The following is a 20,639-nucleotide window of genomic DNA, read 5'->3' on the forward strand; positions in this document are numbered from 1 at the left end:
TTAATTGTGCTTTCTTGCTACAGATATTCCAAGACCAAAGAGTAACAGATGTTTGGATACATGTTTCATGTTCTTCATGATCACTGGCTCTATATGTCTAATTTGGAACTGTGTGTCTTTCTTATTAAGATAAATCTTTTGAAACAGTAGAAGCAGTTGCACTTGTCAAGTTTTAACCATTTATGTTATTTGCTCTATAGGCAAGAACACAGAATTGAGTTAGAAAATGCTCAGTTACTTATTTATCTGCAGAAGAGGATTATCAGACCCTTGTGTAATACCTGTAGTGTTTACAGGTCTGTGCCTTGGAACTGAGGTATAAAAACTCCCAAACCTCTCAAGACCCCTTCCTCTAGCCACATCACAGTCCTAGTGGAGGGAAGAATTTGTTCAGGAAGTCTGAAATATTTCTTTCTTCCCCAGCCTTGAAGGATTTAGAGTAAACCCCAACAAGCCACAGGAGGTGAAATCTGACAAGTCTGGAACACCAGGCTTACCCCATAACATTTGATTTACCATTGGGGTGAACCTGTTCAGATCTGTGCCACATGTGAAATTCCATAAGACCATTAGAAATCCAGGGCCTGGAATATTAGCTGTTGTAAAGCATAACCTTTTAGTAACATTAAACTTATGTAGTTATTGTTAGCAAGACCTGGACTGTTTGACTTGTAACAAAAACTTTGTAACTGTAAAAATTAAATACTTCTATGAGGGCAAAAACTCCTGTGTCCTCGATGGTGGTGGCTTTCACCAAAAAAGAACCCCTAAAAAAATCCCATCTTTGCATGAAATCGTATTTTAACACAAGTAGATTTCAAATTCTCACCAAATTTCATGCGAATATATTCATATGGATCTTCTTGCCAAAGCTCTTCATCAGCATCTGTATAGCACATCAATGGAAAAATAACATCTTGGATAATTCCCTGAAATAAAAAATGAAAACAGGTTAGCACTTCTCAATCAACCTCTATATTATCTCCTGTGTTTTACAGATTTTGTCCATCCTGTCATTTCCTCGTACAACATGCTAACATTCTAAAACTATTTGGATGTAGTGGCTTTTATGTGGTAGTTCACCAAAAAGATCTTTTACCTTTAGGTAGAGTTACAATACAACACAAGATATTACATTGGATCTGGATGATATGTGGAGATAATTCCACTCCACTGTGGAATATCTCCACTGGATGTATGTGGAGATAATTCCACTCCACTGTGGAATATCTCCACTGGATGTATGTGGAGATAATTCCACTCCACTGTGGAATATCTCCACTGAATGTATGTGGAGATAATTCCACTCCACTGTGGAATATCTCCACTGGATGTATGTGGAGATAATTCCACTCCACTGTGGAATATCTCCACTGGATGTATGTGGAGATAATTCCACTCCACTGTGGAATATCTCCACTGGATGTATGTGGAGATAATTCAGTGCCATAAATTCAGTAGCTAACTCCAAATCTGTTGTGTTGCTGTGTTACACTGTAATCCTTAATATACTAAAGCACAAAGGAGAGATAGCAAAAATGCAATTAGCTGGCTTTGTTCGTGTATCAAGGTAACCTTCACCAAGCAGGCTTAAACTCTTTCCACCAGCAATTTGCATGAGAATTCCCTGAAATGTGAATTCTAGCAAGGGTAGAAACTCCGTACAATAGACTGACTAATGTACTACTGAGTCACCAAGTATTAAACTCCAAAAATGGTTTACTTGAATATGAGGTTTCAGATTCTTCCAGGTGACTGCATGTGACACTCCTTGATTGATGTAATTCAGTGTCTGCTGCAGAACTCTGGGAGCCATGTACTGCTTCTCCTTGTATTGATACAGCACCTTCAGCAACACCTAGAAAAATCAGATCTCATCAATAGCTTACCCCGAGCACAGACCATTTTAACCCCAATTCTACCCTCCCTCACAGGCCTACATAAGAACCCCCCTAAACTGAGCAAAATCCCCCTCTTTATTCATTAGACTAAAATGGGTACTGACTAATCCTTTTACCAAATGTCATTGTTAGTTTTATAAGGCAATTTGCAGCTCATATCAGGTGCTGCATGCACATCTTTTAAAAATATAATCCTTTAATAAGATAAACCACACATACTAATTCATCACCACCATACCCCAGGGGCCCTTCCCTCGGAGGTTTATTATTCCATCTTGCCACTCTTTGGGGGGCAGAAATTCACGCCCAGCCACTGGATTTGTCAAACACTCTACACTCCCACAGTCTACTGATTCTTGCCTGTGTGCAGCCTCACAGCAATGATGCAGAGTGAAGAATGGATGGATGTGTGTCAAGAATGATCAGCCAGCCTCTCCCTTTGGCTTCCTGGCCTCAATTCTTCTCCTGAGGTGGCATGCAGAACTACTCACAGGGATTTACCTTTGTTAAAAGTCCATGGCTCTCCACAATAAGGACATGAAATGGACATGGGACCATGGCTAGTAATTAAATTACAGCTCACTGGGGAGGTTTGTACTGGTAATGCAAAGAGTCTTCAGCAAACTTGAATTTAAGATATATATTCTTTGTGGAAGTGTTTATACAAGAAGGTCCAGTTTGAGAAGAATGTGGTTTCTTGGGGTTTTTGTGTTTGTTTTTTTTTTTTAACAAATATTCTCCAATGTAGCAGAACACCACACTAAAAAATCCAAAGTCATCATCAGTTAATGCAGCGATGGGGAATAGTCTTTGGAAATGAGGAGAGAGCAAAGGCCTAACAAATGGTCTTTGCAGCCATGCTACTTGGGACAAGTGGTTTTGTCCTCTCTTTTCACAGATCTAAGCAGTTTCATGATTTACATGCAATAAGTAAAGATACTGAAAGATTAACAAAAGGTTTAAGAATCACAGTGAGGAAAAGCAGGACATGGGATGGATGCTCCAGGGCAAATAAAATAAAATTCTGTAACAGTGCCGAGGAACAACCAGGGTTTTCTTAAAATACCAGAATTCTTAATGTTTCCTAGATGCAGTAACAGTAAGGATCAAATCTGATTCAAAGAGAATGGAGAGAAAAAGAAAGTATTTTGTTGAACTGTTTAAATTTATCTTTCCAAAGACTACTTTTGCTCATAGCTTTTTGTCAGAACTTCATTTTGTCTTGGAAGAGCAAAGCAACCAGTGAGGCCTTAAAGAACATGTAATAATTATCTGTCTGATGTCATCTACAGGTGACAGATGAGCACCTCAGAAGGTGATGCTGACAGCAGTTGTCTGAGTAGAATGTTGGGATATATTTCCCAACACTCAATGTGACAAATGTTTTCTGCACTTTGGATGACCTCCAAAAAACACATAATTAGGAGATGCTTTCCCTACTTTTCTCCTTTTAAAGTCCTGTAGTCTAATTTCATTAGAAAATAAAGGTAAGAAAACAAACTGAACTAAGAACTGTTCTTCTGATTCAGATCAAGGCTTTGAATAAAATGTTCTTCTCTGTGAGATTTTAAGAAATTAATATTCTAATTACATTTACAACCTAATCACCTTAAAATAAATGTATTTATGAGCCAAATACAAGGAACTTTTACAAAAACTACTTGAAGTTTTTTTATAAATAAACTGCTTTCAAAAGAACTAAAGTCAGCAGTACATGCAGAAGAATCAGATCAAAAAACTTCTCAACATTGAAGGGAACTTCCTTGCAAGTTCAAAAAGTTCAAATTACTGACTTTAAACACACACACTGCAAGAGAGGGAGATGACAATTTCTGCCTGACCAATCCATTCTGTCTCTTAAGAAAAACCTGTAGGTTGCTGCCATCTGTCAGGACTTTGTGAGTCATGAAATTACTCCAATAAAGGTAAATCAAGGACAGTTTGGCATAACATTCATACATCAGCTTAGAAACTGCTTTAGTCCAAAAGATGCTTTCTAAATAACAGACCCTAAAACACAGCACAGGTGGCAACCCCAAAACAGGGAGATGAGTGGAAAGGAACCATCAGGCTTAACCTGTTTGTAAGTGAGCCTCTGCTTGATCAGGTTTTTGCAGAAGGCTGAAAGCTCAGTACTTACTGACTTTGAGTCAAAGAAGAACTGTATCAGAGTTAAATAGGTAGGTCTGAAGGTGAATGACACCACATAAATATTATACCCATCTCTTTCAGGGAGGAAGAAATTGGTAACATTTGACTGAAGCTCATCTGAGGGCTTGTTAGTGGAAAGTGGATGGATAGTTTCTTTAATCATTCTTTTATTTTAACCCACAGATATCAGTGCTCTCCATATTAATGTGCTTGAAAAAAAAATGGTGAAGAAGAGCAGGAAGCCTTTTCAGAAAATAAGTAAAGAAGAAATTACCACTGAATCTAAACTTATCCTACTACCCCTCCATTTAGTGTTTCTTACCTGCTGAACACCAACAGCAAAGGCTTTCAGGAACACTTCAGCAAACTCATTGTACTCCTTGGAAACATTGCCAGGGCTTCCATACCTAGAATTAGAAGTAAGTATGTGAACTCAAGGGTGCAGCAATATTACTGACTTGAATATTTGTTTGTTTGTTTTTTAAATACAAATGGAAGAGAAAATACCTCTCAAAAAGCCTAGCTAAGATATGCAAAGCCCACTTCTTGCATTTCCACCAAGGCAACTCAGGTCTATCATCTTCATCAACTTGAAGGGTTTCCTTTAGGAAGAAAAAGAATATTCACCAACTACTCACAAAGAGTTCAAATTATATGTAATTCGAACAACTATATACTATATGTTGCTTTTAACCTGCCATTTGCACTTTTAATTTAATATAAGTATGAAGTACAGCATATCTAAAAATATGTCCCATAATATATGCCACGTAAATGGTCAATCAGTTTTTGAAAAAAGAAGCCAAAATAAGCTTTCCTACAATTTGAAAACAACAGAACTCCCATACAAGCTACATATTTTCAGACTTTGTCTAGTCAAGTTTAAAACACCCCATTTAAGCTTAATTTTTTTGTTTATTTAATTTTATGGGCATCTTTAGAGCAAAAAGAATGTAGAAATAAAAAGTTAAAATTTCTAACATTGTAATAAATGAAAAATATTTAAGCTTAAAGAGGTAAATAGCCAAAAGCCACTTACAGCTGGTACATCCCTATCAACAACAGTCTTCAGGATTTCTATCCACTCCGTCAGGTTTTGCTGATTTATCAACTCCAAAGGTAATGTATACTTATTATAAAAAAATAAAATAAAAAGAACATTTATTATAAAGCAATGAAAAATAATTTGTTACTTTCACAGTTTGAATTTTAGCTTTCAAGTCTTTGCCTACACTTAGCTATCACGAAAGATTAGCAATTTACCTGGAAAATCATGCTTAAGAACTTAACAAAACCTAAGCCTATATCCTAAATATCTTCAAAGGTGCTAGAGGTCTTTGTTCCAGTTAAGTTTTGTTTATGCAATGCTAAAACACTACTTAAATGGATGTTACACTAATTTCTGAAGCATTAAACAGCATATGAACAGTTTCATTCCAAACTGGTTATTTACACTGGTAATTCTATGTAGGCTGGCCTCCACAATCTGTCCTTAGAAAACTGGTTTTCTAATTGGTTTTCCAGCAAACACTCTATCTTAGAGGATGGCATGTGCAAGTTCTAATTGTATCTATCTAATGCTAACCAGGAATAGCACTGTACAAAAGTAAAAGCACAAGACAATCAAACATACCAGAAACTTGTGATTCACAGAGCTGAGTAGTAGGGAAATGATTCAGATGTAATCTAATATTGTAATATTTGTGTCACTTACTATTTTAAGGAAAAGCATAATGCTTTAATTTAAATTATTGATCGAGCATGTAAAAAGTTTATTTTTTTACCTGGACAAGGGCGTAAAATATTTTGAAAATCTGTTTCTGGATGAGGACAGACTGATCTGATGGATCATTCAAGAGCTGAATGAAGCTATCCTTCAGAACTGGTAGAAAATGTTGCATTGCAGCTATCAAAGGACTCCGCTCCTCTGGTTTCTTGTACCTTTAGAGAAGAACAAACTAGTTTTGTAGATCTTTCACGTAGCTTTCAAATTTTAAAAGTCCACCTTTCCCCAGTGTAGACACAAGTAGGTTATAGGACAGTTCGTAACAACATATGATTTAAAAAAGACCCCCAGACATTTCTTGTAACAGAATCTGAAATAAAGCTATGGCCAGACAGTACTACAGCTGAGAAACACATTTATCAGAGCTCACAATTTATCAAAATATTTGCAGGAGCTAGATCACTTCAGTGACATTGAAGAAAGTAAACTGTGAAGTCTCTCGGTCTACCACTGATGTCTCTCACATATCTTATTACTGATTTGGCCAAATCCAACAACCTGGCAGAGAAGGGAGCCTTTAAGGCCATATGGGGCAGACTCAGAGCAGGCTTTGATTGCAACCACCCTTGAATTAATGCCTCAGACCCTCCTGTGCTGGTGACACTCCAACAGTTTGCCTGTGCTGAAAACAAGGCTCCATTTCCTTTCTCAAACATTTCAAAATTCCTGAAAGGAAACAAAGCTGCATTTTGAAATCTTTGCCCCAAGTTTTAACCTTAAAACAAGAAAGTCCTTATTGACTCAAGAGTTACCACAGCAGAACAGGAGCTTGTCCTTACTGGTGATGACAAGAACAAGGTAAAATATCACTTTAAGATTGTAGAGCTTTATTTTTTGATTAAGCAATTAATGCTGTCATATTCTTGGGGTCATGTGGGACATTTCTGGGCTACAGGATTGGGCTTTGGTTTGGTTTTGGTCTAGACTTTTCACTAATATGAAATATCAATGCTCAGCTTCTTAAACAGTGCCAATTTTCAGAAATATATAAGATAAAGACTGCTCAATCTGCTGCCAGATGGCATGTTCTGTAAAAACTACTACAAAACACTGAGCTCCAAAATCCTATTCAATAATACAGTTTCCATGCATTTTCTGAAACAGAAACCTAAATTAAATGTTGCTTAGGAAAACTCTTTTTCTAATTTCTACAAGACACAATCAAAAAAAAAACAGAAGAAGTGGCTATGCAAACAGCAGCCATTTGATCTTGCTGGTTAAACTTGGAGAAAAAAAATGAAGAAAAGCCCCAAGATATTTACCTTCCACAGTAAGAAAAAAAAAAAATATTCAATAGCTACATATTGAATTAAAAAATTTTACAGAGATCTGCCTGCAGTCATACTGTTACACACTGAAATGTGCATGTTCCTACGTGATTTGCGACATGGAAGTGACTCCTGTTGACTTCACCAGAAAAGCTGAACAAGCAGGAGCAGTTCCTGGCCTCAGCTGAAGTGTTTGATCAGCTAAGACTACAGACACACCCATTACCTTAGCTGATCACACAGTGACTGTGCTCAGATCAGAATTCCTCCCCAAACAAGGACTGCTATCATCATGATACACTACCAGTGAACACTTCACGATTTATATCTCACAGATCTCTGCAGCATACTTGGTTCAAGATGTCTAAACAGAAAATCAAGTGAGAAATTAGTCTGCTTTCCTTTCCTAGCAGGACTTGCAACGTTTAGCCACTAAAGAAACTCCCACATTACAAAGGTCTTTATAGCATTCCTGTAAAAGTATTATTGAGGAAATGGAAGTCACCTGGTTTACACCTGAAACAAAAACATTATGCATACCAGTGCTTCAAAAGAGTAAGTTGGGATTCCATCAGTTCCACTACTACAATTCCCTGGCTCCAGGACTGTCCTTTTCTGTGACCCAGCTCGAATGAGCTTCCTACACGGCAGCAGCAGCAGCAGCCAAGCCCCACACAGCTTCTCAAAGTGCAACATCAACTTTAAAGCTCTGAGCAGACACAGATACCGAGCCAAGAACGTTCACGGATCCCAGCCCAATGCCTTGATATAAGAGCACAGTGGGCTTTGAGAAAAGTATCCTGATGGGTTGGATGAGGCTATCAAAGTCATCATTCCAAAGACAGTCAACTAATTCTGAGCTTCCTGACATTCAAGATTTCACTCTTTGAAACTTTCATATGTTTCTTGTCACTGAGTTTAAACCTGGTCTAGATAATAACTGTCTGCAAAAGTTATTTTGGATTTTGAGCAGACTTTCCTACTGCTATCAATCCATAAAAAACAACTACCAAGTGAAGGCTTTAAAACACTCTCTTTTTTTCTGATCTCAAACCTTTAATGAAGGCAATTTTTCTGTAATTTTAGTGGAGAAGATACATGAGCCAACATCTGCATAGCAAGTATTTAAGAATATTTGCTAAAATTAGACTTCCATCACCTTTGTGCAGTCCCACAGACAATTCCATACGGTTACAATATACATGGAGAATATAAAGAATACACACCAATATAATAATTCTGCTGAGTTTTATGGGAGAAAGAACTTACTCATAGTTTTTCACGAGTTGATAAAGACAAAGAAGAATTCCAAGCCAACAAGCACTGTTGTCAGACTGGAGATAAAATCCAATTTTCTCCACAACTGCAGTCCAGCGACTAGGATAGTCATACTTGATAATATGGTGAATGCAAGTAGTAAGTTGTACTCTAGAAATCAAAGGCACAGTAATTAAATTTCAGTTACTACTATTATTTTAGTAATATTCTTGTAGTGTTTAAACAGTGAATATTGTGCATACTTAACTTTAAGTTTTGTTTGTAACGTTTAGGTTCTGTACTTTCTGCTTAATAGTCGCCATTTCAGGAACCTTAAATTTTTATATGCCACACAAGCTGAAAACTGTTGTTCCATCTACATTAATTCTATGCTTGGGATACACAGTGTATGACAATGATGCTTAGCACCCAACAGTCAGAATCCACAGGCAATTCATAGAGAGGCTAAAACTGCTCACCTGATCAGCTCAGGAGAGTGGATAATGGCTTCTACAATATTCTCACGAATACAATGTCTATCTTCTTCTGGGATGGAGTAAGGTGGGATCTCTCCTGGTGCAGTTTCACGATCTGGCCAATACTGGGTTATCATATTTTTCAAGTAGATAACCCCTGTGAGACAAAAGTGGCAAATCAGCTGACAGCCATTCGAAGTACAAAACAAACAAACATCTTGCAAACAAGTCTTTATTAAAACAAAACTGATGGAAACTACTAAATCATTGACCATTTCTGAGTAGGAGAAATACATAAACCATGTAAAGTATTAACCTAATAATTTACTAAAGTATTAGCCTAATAATTTACTAAGTTGATACTCTTTTACCCATTTACTGTGATGTATTTTTAGTTCTGTAAAGAATGTGTTTTCATATAAAAATACTTAAAGTATTGCTTGTATCTGTGATCCAGACAGTTGTGGAACATTTTAGCAACATGCTTCTGAAAAATCCTTTATAATTATTTTCTCAGTATTTTCATTAAAACAAAGCTAATCACTGCTAATGATGACCTCAAACATCCCCCGTAAGCAAAAAAAAAATCTAATTAAGTTTGTCATAGATGTGTGAATGCTAAAGAGAAACAGAGCTCCTTTATACCAAGGTTATGGGCCACATCAATTTGTAGCAATCAGGCTGCTGGCACAAATGCCTCCATTTACCATTTGACAACCAAACACAAACTGCTTGTGTGGCAGAATATAAATTACAGCACTCAGAAAAGTACTTCAAAAATGCAACAGGAAATCTCAAATGGCAAACTAATAACGGTTACTATTAATCTAATTCTACATACAAATCCATAAAGCCACTTTTCCTGAATCTCATATGCACCTTTTGAAGATTCAGAAACCAAAGGGTTTCTGAAAGTGTCTGCAGAGGTTAAGGGACACTCAGCAGATCTGTGCTATTACAGGACTGAAGTGATGCAGACTTCAGTCTGCCCTCAGCGGGATTTATCATGCCATTAATTGCTTTGCAAACACACGCTGTTTGTAAGCTGTGCCTCGTATGAGCCATCCCCACTCTCCCCAGAATGCTTTGGGTTTTAATTGGCTTACAAGGAGGAGGGTGAAATTTCAGAGGTTGTTTGCAAACCTTCCCCTTTTATTGCATTTTATACATGTTAAGCAGTAACCTTTTTGAGTCATCATCTGAACAGCACCCCCAAACAATACGATAAAAATGCAAGTTAAGCTTATGCTACAACTTAGAGCAGTCTACATGGAAGATCCAAGTGATCAAGGTCACACTTCCTGACCAGTCAGAAAAACCTCTGAAGTATCATTTTAAAAACCTCTATCAAGTGCTTATAGAAGCTTCAAGATGGTGTCTGGAGTTGTCAATATTCAACATCAATTTTACTGATGGTTCCCGTGCAAATAAGCAGGGTTCCAAGAGACATGATTTGTTTTCTTCCATTCAATATGCTGAAAACATTAGCACTATCAGTACAAGGTTAAATTACCTTCTTGGACCAAGTGTATCAGCATCATAAACCTTTCTGTTCCCCCAAAGACCATTATTCACTAGAGATAAAGGGGAACAATCACTCAAGAGCCAGACACCTTTTCTTTCTGTCTTCTCTATTCAGAGTATGGTGCCAGATAATAGCTCATGATGACTGTAATTCGAGCAACTCCCAATTTTTGAGCGTTTGAGATTAAAACCATTAGAATTCTTTAACAGTATCTGCATGTGTACTTGTGTGTATGCACCACTGAGGTAGATACAAAGAAAAAAAACCCTCGGAAACTTGCCTGCCTGTCTCACTGGTAAATCCAGTTGCTCGGACATAGTGATCTGAAGCAGGGTTGAAACAAAGTTCACTGACTTATGAGCCTGCAGAGAGGGAAAAAAAAAAAAAGAGTACTATTTAGTCATAGTTTCTTAAGTTTTAGAATACTCCCATTAGGTTTTACAATATCTTTATAATGATGTAATGCAATCAATAGGATACCAGCAACTCAGTTTCACAGGAGTCAGCTAATCAGCCAAAGCATTCCAAAGTTTCGTGCTCACTGTATTTTGAAGGCAGCATGGGGGAGGAAAAATTCTACCGTTTAAGGTAACAGAGTTGAAGAAACCACTGAACGGGCTCCAGGAATCAGCCTTTCACAGTCACCAAACATATTCCCCATTCAGAACAAACACTTGAAACAAGACCACCTAAATAGCCAGAAAAACCCAAGCACAGCAAGTTTACAGTGACCTTTAGCAAGGTATGAATTCATTATATAATAAGCTAAGAAACAGATGGTTACTATGTTTTAAAACTAAGCCCAACTTTAAGTAAGCCTGTCCAACTCAGTTCTATCTTTCTGAAAAACCAGCTTCAAGGGACCACTGCTGCACTGTCTGCAGATCCACACAAAAGCAAACCAAGAGCAGGGAGACCCAAACAGGAACACATCTCCAGAGTAACAACTTCCCAAGGATTTGCAAGAGTTCACTTACAAAGAAATTAAAACATGTTCGTTTTCTTACAATAATGAGAAATTTCATTGATGCAATAAATACCATATTGTATTTTCAATATGAGGAAACAAACCGTAACATTATTACGGCATCCTTTACCCACCTTCCCCAAGCAACAAGAACTCGAGACATTAAATTAATTTTGCTGGCAGAAGTGAATTGCAATCCTTAAAAATGAACTCTACTTTTTTTAACTGAAAGCCAACATAATTTTTCTCAAGTCTAAGAGTCAATGGACATGAGTTACAGTGGGAAATCTCTATTTTACACATATGAAAAAAATTCACAAGGGAGGCCAAGGTCTGAAACTCCTGTCCATAGAGGCTGTGGGGCTTTATTCTGTGATATATTCAGTTGGACAAGTCCCAATTTACATCATCTAACTTCCAAACAGCTTTGCTTTGGGCTTGACCAGATATCTGCACAGTTCCCTTCTAACCTAATTACTCCATGATTCAAATTGGCAAGATATATTTCTGTTTTATCTTCACTTACATGTCAGTATTGTTTTTTATGTTCTTTGCAGCTCCCCTATCAAAGACAACTGCATAAATCCACATAATTTAACCTGTTAAACTCCTAGGAGAACACCTCTTACCTACTTGTTACTCAAGTATTACTCCCTACATAAGGCAAGTAAGTGAATACTTTGAGAACCATTGAAATTACAGTATTTATTTATCAGAAACAAATGGCTGTCTCAGATATTGCAGCAAATCAATATCATAAAGAGAAATAACCAGGAATTGTCTTTCTATTCTTTTAGTAGTACCAAAAGCTCTTTTGACAATATGAAATTATGTCAACGTTCCTCCTAAGTGTGTAACACTGCTCAGCTCACTCCTACAGTACCAGAATCTTCTCTCCAGCTTTTCCCTAGCAAGTATCTCCTATATGTTCCAGTATAAGCAAGTGTAGAAGGGACAGCCCGGGACATGACATTTGTACTAAGATTTGATTGAGCATAGCTTGTTTTCTACCTCCTGTTATTTAAAACAGATTTTAAATGAAGAATGAACTTGACATAAGAATCTCCCCAAAATGTTAAAACGTTGTTGAACACATTCATCCTGTGCACTACAAATCCACAGGCTCGGGAACACCCAGAAGCAACACGGGCACCTGCTCCAAGCCAAATGTTTATTTGCAGAGTGTGATTTGATGAACTGGGAGTAAGTGACACTGCAATATGAGCACCCGTCTTTCTAACCCACGTGCCTCTGGTATCCCCAAAGTCCTGAAGAAGAAGCAAATACACTTTCAAATGAGAGGGGGAAAAAAAAAAAAGCAGCACTAGTTTTCTATTGTCAAGAAACGGTTGAACAAATAAATTTAAAATAAGATTTACTTGTTGGGTTTTATTTCTACTACAGCTCCAGGTCCGTTAAGTTCCTTCCTTCTTTTCTTAAGTCACATTAATAGACACAACACATACCAAATGACATCAGAGCCTATTTCAGCACAGCACTCAATTAGATGTTTAACATTAATGTCAGCGGAAGTGCTCCTGTACTTAACGTGCTATGAACTTGAAGAAAGCTTTCAGTTTCGACAACCTTTAACTCACCTACAAATAAGGTCATAAAATAAGGTCATATCAGTCTGCATAAAATGGACTTAAAAGAGCAAACTGCTGTCTTTCCACAAGGACTATAAATTTAACAGATACCTTTTCTGTAGTGAAATCTCACGATGTATTTCATGTTTGCAAAGCCGAAATAAGAAGGATTCCTTTCGCTTTTCCATGATAAATGACCACCATTGTTTTAATAAGAACTAGTAATTTCAGTAACAAATACGGAAAGGCTGAAGAAGTATCATGAAACTAATAGGAAAAACAAAAGAAATGGAATTAAAAGAATCTGATGTCTTAAAAGCAACAAAAAATAGGCAGCAGTGTATCAAACTGCCACACACTGAAATTTAATAAAATACCAAAGAACAATCCTTTCTTCATTTAAAAAAAACAGGGCTGAGTCTGTGCCTATAGCAAGCTACAGAAGCTCCCTAGAAATATAAATTATATTAGTATGTGGAATTAATACATTTTCACTTTGAACTATGAATAGTTTTAAAGGACAGGACCAAAACATTACCATACCTATACCATTATCTGTTTTTTGGTTGTTTTTTTTTTTTTAAATCTTACAAGTATCATCCTTATTAACATCTGAAGCATCAGACACCAGCCATGAGGATGAGCTACTTTATCAGGTTTAGTGGTTCAAAGCAGATTCAGACAGATATAATCTGTGCTTTTAATATAAGGTAGCACAAGTAAAATACCTTGTACTTGCCAATCAAAGCCTCCTCTTAATCCATTCAGTTAATACCTAAATTCACACAGAGCTACATTAACACTTCTATGCATTCTAAATGGAAAAGAAAGGAATTCCACACTCTTTACAATGACCTCCTTTCCCCAAGCCACTGACAGGAAGGTGATTCCAGAGAAAGCAAAATGTAGGGACATTTCCATGAAGATAAGTGTGTACTGACTGGTGAAATCCCAGGTACTACAGGAACTGGTCACTTGCTCCCTTGCTCTGCTTTACTCTTAAAAAGAACATCCAATGTTTTACTGGTACCTGGAAAAAAAAGCCCTGAACCTAAAATAAGACCCCACACAGGTGGGGGGTATCTATATCATTAAAAAATACTGAACCCACATCCATTTCAGCTCTTTTCATCTTCAATAATTTTACTCCCCAAAGAGGGCTGCCTCTCAGGACAGCATGCTCCTCTTCACTGACAGCACTGCTAAAAAAAAAACCCAACCATACTAAAAAACCACCTATTTTAGGTACATATTCTATAAATATATGGTATATTGTACATATGTGTATTTTATAAAAATATACAGATATACTTGCTTTTGGGTTTAGCGCATATAATTAACCAGAACACTTCACTCTACTAAAGGTAAGCTACAAATGAAGATTAACTAAAGGCCTACCAAGGAATTATCTGAATGCAGAGGATTCTGCTGGCCCTGCACACCCCAGTCTCCAGAAGAATCAGGTGCATTGATGCCACTTCAGTGAGAGCCACCGGCAAGAATTATCATTCTACGCAGAAGTCCCACAGCATTGGGAAATCAGGATATCACATACTCTAAACTGCCTGGAGTACAGAAACAATTTCTAGTACTTTAAAGTTCTGACTTTGGTAAAACTTTGTCTTTTATTCTCTTGCTCTCTGTTTAAAAATACCCTTTAAAAATAAATATCAACCTTAGAGAACTACAATATTTTTCAAAAAGTAGTTCTGTCACAAAGTCAGTTTTCCAACATGTAACTCAACATTTAAAGAAAAACAAAACCAAAACTCGTCTCAAGTCCTTCCCCCTTACAAATCGTCCAACATGCCATGTCACTGGTATGACTTTGCTGTCTAAGAGCCAGAGAATTCAGGGACTTTTCCCAAGAGCAATCTTTGCTATGCAGCCTGGCTAGCTGAGGAATGTGTTCTATCAGACCACAAACCTTGCACCACTGTCTGTTAATATCAATCACTGTTCCAGAACATACAATCTTTCTGCATATTCCTCTGCTGTTTTTCCTAGCAGAGTTGGTTTGCTAGACATGTGCTAAAACAGACTTTTGAGAACAGTGACATACCAGACACATAACCTAAAATAGACATGAAGTTTGAAGTTAAGATTAAAGAGACCAGTTCGCGGTATATGAACTATTGACAGTTAAATATAGCACAGAAAAGCACTTTTCCTCCAGTAATGATAAAGTAAGTTACATTCATCTTTAATAACAGAACTATTCATATCTCACACAAAGCCTGTATGTCACTAAATGATAAAAACAGGTTTCATCTTGGGTAAAAAGACCTCCATGCATTCTTCTCAGACATCAGGAATTTGACATACCATAACAGGCACATTACAATAGGCACCTCCTTTACTGTTGCCAAAAAAGCAAAACAGAAGGACAATACTTACTATATGTTGCTGAACAGGTTATTTATATAGCTATTCAGAGTAGCACATGTGAATAAAGGCCAAAATTTTTAAAGTGAAGTAGCTGAAAAAAATATAAATGCAATGCATCTCCATCATTCCAATTCTGAAAAAAATCTGCATGCAATTTTTGATCTTAGCCACAACAGGACTGGGTGCACATAACTATTATACTGAGCTGAAACTGGGTTTTTTTAATAGAAAGGTAAGGTCAGGAACTGTAAGGCCATGCTAAATCGTCAAACTGCCCAGTAGCACTCTTTCAATTCTCTTTTAAGAACTCAGCAGGTGTGGAAGTCATTCTGACCTGAGGTTTTTGCAAGCCAGTTCTGCTACCTCTTCTGCAGCTACAATGTATATGCAAACCTAGTTGGATGTCCACAAAAGATACACACGCACTTATCAGATCTTGCAAACCTCCCTAATGCTCATTTCATCACAATATTTATTGGCTGCAAGTTCGGAAGACTATTTGCTCGGAAAAAGGAATGTGCTCCAAGCAGAGGCTTGCTAAGCACACACAGTAACTATTTGCTAAGTCATGAGAAAGTGGCAAATGGCCCTGTCTGCATGGATTTTACCTTGTGCTGGGGAACTTGCATCGGGAATGTAACTTCTCCATAATGAAGACAAGACTCCCTTGGTTCCTTACTGCCCCCAAGGGGATTCCTGGTGTTGGACCAGCCTTGCCACACGCAGCTTAAAAACACCCTTTCCCAAAGCATCTCTCACCTAGCACACACCAAATATATATATATGGTTTCCATCTGTATAAGGGAAATGAAAATAACTAAGTACTTTGGGCAAAATGTCACACTAACAACTTCAAAAGAGAACTCATGATCTGATAATCAAAGCCAGGAAATTCAAGCTCTGCTCTTGTTCTTACACTGCAATATAGTCAGAGGTGTTATACATGAAGACCAAGTTAGAAAAGGTTAACAAAAAATTAACAATGAGGGTAACACTATAATCACCTGGCCTAAAGCATCCATAGCATTTCAGCATTTGGAAAGCTCTGTCTCAAAGGCACTGTGTAAGAAGCAGCTTCCTTTTTCCCCTTTGATAACCTTTCACTCCAAAACTCTCAGTAGTTTAGAGTCCAGTCATTTAATATAACCATTCCATCGTTATGACATTTGTATCTATTAAGCAGGCAGTGAAAGGCACTGAACTAGGCCCAACTGCATTTTGTTAAACTGATGGCTATGGTGACCAGTCAACAAGATTTCCTTTTTCGCCTTTCCCTGTCACTAATATGAGAACATAAAAAAGCTAAACGTAACTTCTGAAAGGCACTTCTCAGTAGAGCATCAGAATAATGTTTTTCTAAACAAACTCTGTTAGGCTTTGACTTTAAAAAATGGTGAGTTATAGGGGATTGCTCTTTTTTTCCCCTAAACATTCTCAGACACAAAAATTGGGTTGTTAGTCTAAAAAGATATACTAATAGCTCACACAACAAGGTTAATCTCAGGGATTTACAAGACATACATCACAGTTAAGTCATAAATTCCCTGGAATTACAAAGAAGAAACCTGCAAGGAAAATAATATCTAGCAACTGCACCTTCATAAATATGTTGATATTAAAAGATAAAACAACACTGTGTATTATTTTCAGAGTGCCATTCCATAGCTGCATAGTTAAAGTATCTATTTTCATCACCATTTCTGAGAAACACTTTTTACACTCAGTACAAAGACTGTTTCTCAAAAGGCAGCAACATCTTCTTGCCACTTTCCAGTAGCTTACTTGAAGAGTCTGGCTCTAAGCCCTGGTAAAACACAGCTTTCCCCTGTAAGACAGGGACAGAGATGGGTGAACACTTCAAGGAACCTCATCAGCTGAAAATTCCAGAATGAGAGAAAGCTGTTGGACACAAGAGCTACTAGTCTCATTCCCAATAACTTCACAGTGAGAAAAGTAACGCCAAAGAGACTGGAATACCTGCTTTGTAATATTATCTCAACTCTTAAAAGTTCTCACAGCATTTTATGTGCAGGCAACATAAACTGATAAAACTTAGTGAAAGAAGAAATTAGGCATAGAACAATTCATGACTTAGCCAAGGTCAAAGGAAAAATAACATAGCCTGGACAAATACAGAACCATACACCTCTTCTCCAGTCAGTGGAAACTTTGTTGATTGATAGGGTATGATGAAGAGAGATCTAGATACTTAACTCTTCTGATAATCAGGAATATCAATTACTGACTGAACCACCTTCTTTTCTGGTAAGGTAAAATGACCATCCCGCTGAAAACCAGACTCATCAGCTCAACAGAGGCACTTCTGACAAATTAAAGGTAAACTAAAAGGTCAACCAAGGACAACTATTAAACTATAAAAATACTTGTGCAGCCTGGCCATGTGCAAGAACAGTGTGCACCTCTGTTACAATCTCATCTTTACAGGGCAAGAGACCACCATACCTGTAATAAAGTATTAACTGGTAACAGAATTGCCCTAACATTCAACAAATTTAAACCAGTATCCTGCAAGCAAATGCATAACTGACTTCAACAAACCTATGCAAAACCAAGACCATGCATGCAACTAAAGCTATATGTATGTACAAATGCTTACAGATTTAGGGTTTAGCAAATTTTTTTATCACAAAGTATCTGTGAAAGATTAGTGATGCCGCCTTTCCAACAACAACAAATTCTTACAAGCTGGTTCAGTAACAACTGGTGTTTTTAAAGGAGCACAGATATTTGGATTTTATGCCAATTTAGCACTTGTATAGTACACCACAGACCATGGAGTTCTGATTCCAAAGTGCACACAAAAGCCAGTTGCCTGCGAGCAGGATCCTTCATGCAAGAGTTTGCCATTTGCTGAAGACCTCGACTGGCAGTGAAGGTAATTTCCTGCACCTTCAGCAACTCAGTACCTGCAGAAAATAACTAGATTTCAAGCGAGTTACTATATATAGACATGCATTGAACATGCAAAAAAATGCATTTTGGGGCCAGCTTAAGATTTCATTGATATTACTGTCTTTATAGGCCACCACATTATTTTAATTTTTGATTTAAATAACAAACACTAACATTCTTTTAAACAGAGTATGTGGAAAAGACAGCAATTACTTTATATAAACCTCAATTAATCATTGAGTAGTTTTACAGCTATCTATTTCAAATGTACCCAATATTTATTTTCCATTCACTTATTAAATGACATGCAAGAGTTTGGCTTAATTACACTTTTTCATAATCTGAGAAGCCATACTTTCAGTTTTTGAAAGTTTCTCCACTGCCAGCAGAACATTTGGCCCACCTTTATCTAAGCTCTGCTGAACATCTGTTGCATTAAATTAGTATCGTCAGGGCCAAAGTCTGCTTAAGAGCAACAAAGAAAAACGCTTGTGGAAAAGGCCAACTACAGGCACCACATGAGCTGCCACACTGGCTTATTCACCTCCTCCATCAAGAGACCACCTTTTCTCTGAGTCAAACACTAGAATATCTTTTTTTTTTCTCCAAATGTCTACAAGTCCCATGGCTGTGTCCTATCAATAAAGTTTTTCCCCTGCCAGGTGAGGTTAAGTGGAAAAAAATACAATCTTCTTCCAAAATTGAAGCCTGTGGAACTAGGACCTGCTGGTTTTGTTGTATCCCGGTTTGACACGTGAATGCAGCCTAAAAGCATGACATACCTGGGCTGGGAACCCTGTCTTTCCCCTGGACACGTGTCCACATACTCCCAGAAAGCACACCCACCTCGGCAGCCCAGCCGAACCCGCAGTCCAGGGGACCTGGAACACCAAACACTGCCAGGCTGCCAGATTTGATTCCGAACTCAGCCCAGGCCACCCTTACGGGCTGCGCTGCTCGCAAAGTGATGCAGACCTCGCTACCTCCTTCCCCGCTGACAAATTCCTGCCTTCCGCACGCACAGGCCGATGTCCCTTAGACAGTCCCAGGCAGGGCTGGGTCCAGCCCGAGCCACCGCGGGCCTGCACCGAGGCCGGGTTTACACCCCTGTGCCGATCACCCTTTTCCCGGCCGAGCGCCAGGACAATGGAGAAGAATCGTTCCCGCCAGGAGAAGCACGGAGGCCTCGGCCGCTCTCCGCCGCTGCCCCCCGGCCCGAGCAGCCCCGCCCGGCCCCGCTGCCATGTGCGGGGACAATGCGCGCCGGGCCCGGCCCGCGCCCGCCGGGACACGGCCGGCGGGAAGGGCCCGGGGCCGCGGGGGGACGGGCTGGGGAGCCGGGGGGACCTTCTGCGTCCCCACCCCGCTCCCTCTCTCCCGGGCCGGCCCCGGCCCCGCTCCCCAGCGCCGCGGCCCCGGCCCAGGCCCGGCGGCGCCCTCACCTCGTTGAGCTGCCGCTCGGCGGCTTCGCGCAGCGCCGGGTCCATGGTGCCGCGCAGGGCCTCGATGATGCCGCTGGGGTCCATGGCGGGGGCAGCGCGGGGGGCGGAGGGCAGGGGCCGCGGCCGCGCCGAGCGCACATGGACCCGCCGCCTCCAGCGGCCGCCGGCGCGAAAGGAAGGGAGAGCGCCAAGGGCCCGGATAGAGCTGCCCCCGCCGCCGACGGGAGCGGCGCCCCTTCCGCCGCACGGCCCGCCCCGCCCCGCCGCGGGGCGCCCCGGGAGATGCAGTCCCGGCCGAACAAGCCGGGGCGCCGCGGGAAGTGCAGTCCCGGCCGGCAGCACAAACCGGGCAGCCGCGGGAGACGCAGTCCCGGGAGGTGCAGTCCCGGCCGAACAAACCGGGGCGGCGCGGGAGGTGCAGTCCCGGCCGGCCAACCACACTACCCGGGGCGCCTCGGGAGATGCGGTCCGGACCCTGCTGGACCGACCGCACAGCCCGGGGCGCCTCGGGAGATGCGGTGCCGACCGCTCGCCCGCCTCGGGAGCTGCGGTGCCGCAGGAACGGCCCCGTCGCGGGAGCCGCCGTCCGGCACCGGCCGCCCGCCCGCCCCACCCGCTCCTCCCGAGCCGAACCGAACCGACCCCCGCCCCCGGGCTGGCAAACGTCCGGAGCGATTCCGTTGTTTTAGCGAAAATCCCTCCCTTCGCAAAGCCCGCGCCTCGCTTTCGGACAGGCTCGGGCGGCTCGGCGAGGAAGGAGGGATGCGTGGAGGCATTGGGTTCACTTCATCATGGGCGCGGGGTGCGAGCCATGCTGGTTTTAGGAAAAAAGACAAAAACCACGAAAATTTTGTCAGAAAACTTTTTTAATAGCGTTAAGAGAAGGAGATTTAATTTCTTGTACAGTTTGACTTGATTTTTTTCTATAAAATACTGAACTCCATTTCAGTCTCTATGATAGTAGAATCATAGAATC

General features: G+C 39.9%; 1 protein-coding gene across 1 annotated transcript in view; it reads right to left on the reverse strand.

The window, feature by feature from the left end:
- Nucleotides 1-20,177, reverse strand: part of IPO7 (importin 7) — a 35,826-nt gene extending 15,649 nt beyond the window's left edge. The window contains exons 1-10 of the mRNA XM_064657353.1: nucleotides 19,664-20,177; nucleotides 10,645-10,726; nucleotides 8,843-8,996; nucleotides 8,376-8,534; nucleotides 5,837-5,993; nucleotides 5,092-5,181; nucleotides 4,560-4,654; nucleotides 4,375-4,459; nucleotides 1,724-1,858; nucleotides 830-929 (exon numbers count right to left, since the gene is read on the reverse strand). Coding sequence (XP_064513423.1) covers nucleotides 830-929; nucleotides 1,724-1,858; nucleotides 4,375-4,459; nucleotides 4,560-4,654; nucleotides 5,092-5,181; nucleotides 5,837-5,993; nucleotides 8,376-8,534; nucleotides 8,843-8,996; nucleotides 10,645-10,726; nucleotides 19,664-19,747 — 1,141 coding nt within the window. The 5' untranslated portion in view covers nucleotides 19,748-20,177. The remainder of the gene's footprint in view (nucleotides 1-829; nucleotides 930-1,723; nucleotides 1,859-4,374; nucleotides 4,460-4,559; nucleotides 4,655-5,091; nucleotides 5,182-5,836; nucleotides 5,994-8,375; nucleotides 8,535-8,842; nucleotides 8,997-10,644; nucleotides 10,727-19,663) is intronic.
- Nucleotides 20,178-20,639: the final 462 nt, after the last annotated feature.

The sequence above is a fragment of the Pseudopipra pipra genome, chromosome 6, assembly GCF_036250125.1.
Source record: "Pseudopipra pipra isolate bDixPip1 chromosome 6, bDixPip1.hap1, whole genome shotgun sequence".
Classification (NCBI taxonomy): Eukaryota; Metazoa; Chordata; class Aves; order Passeriformes; family Pipridae; genus Pseudopipra; species Pseudopipra pipra.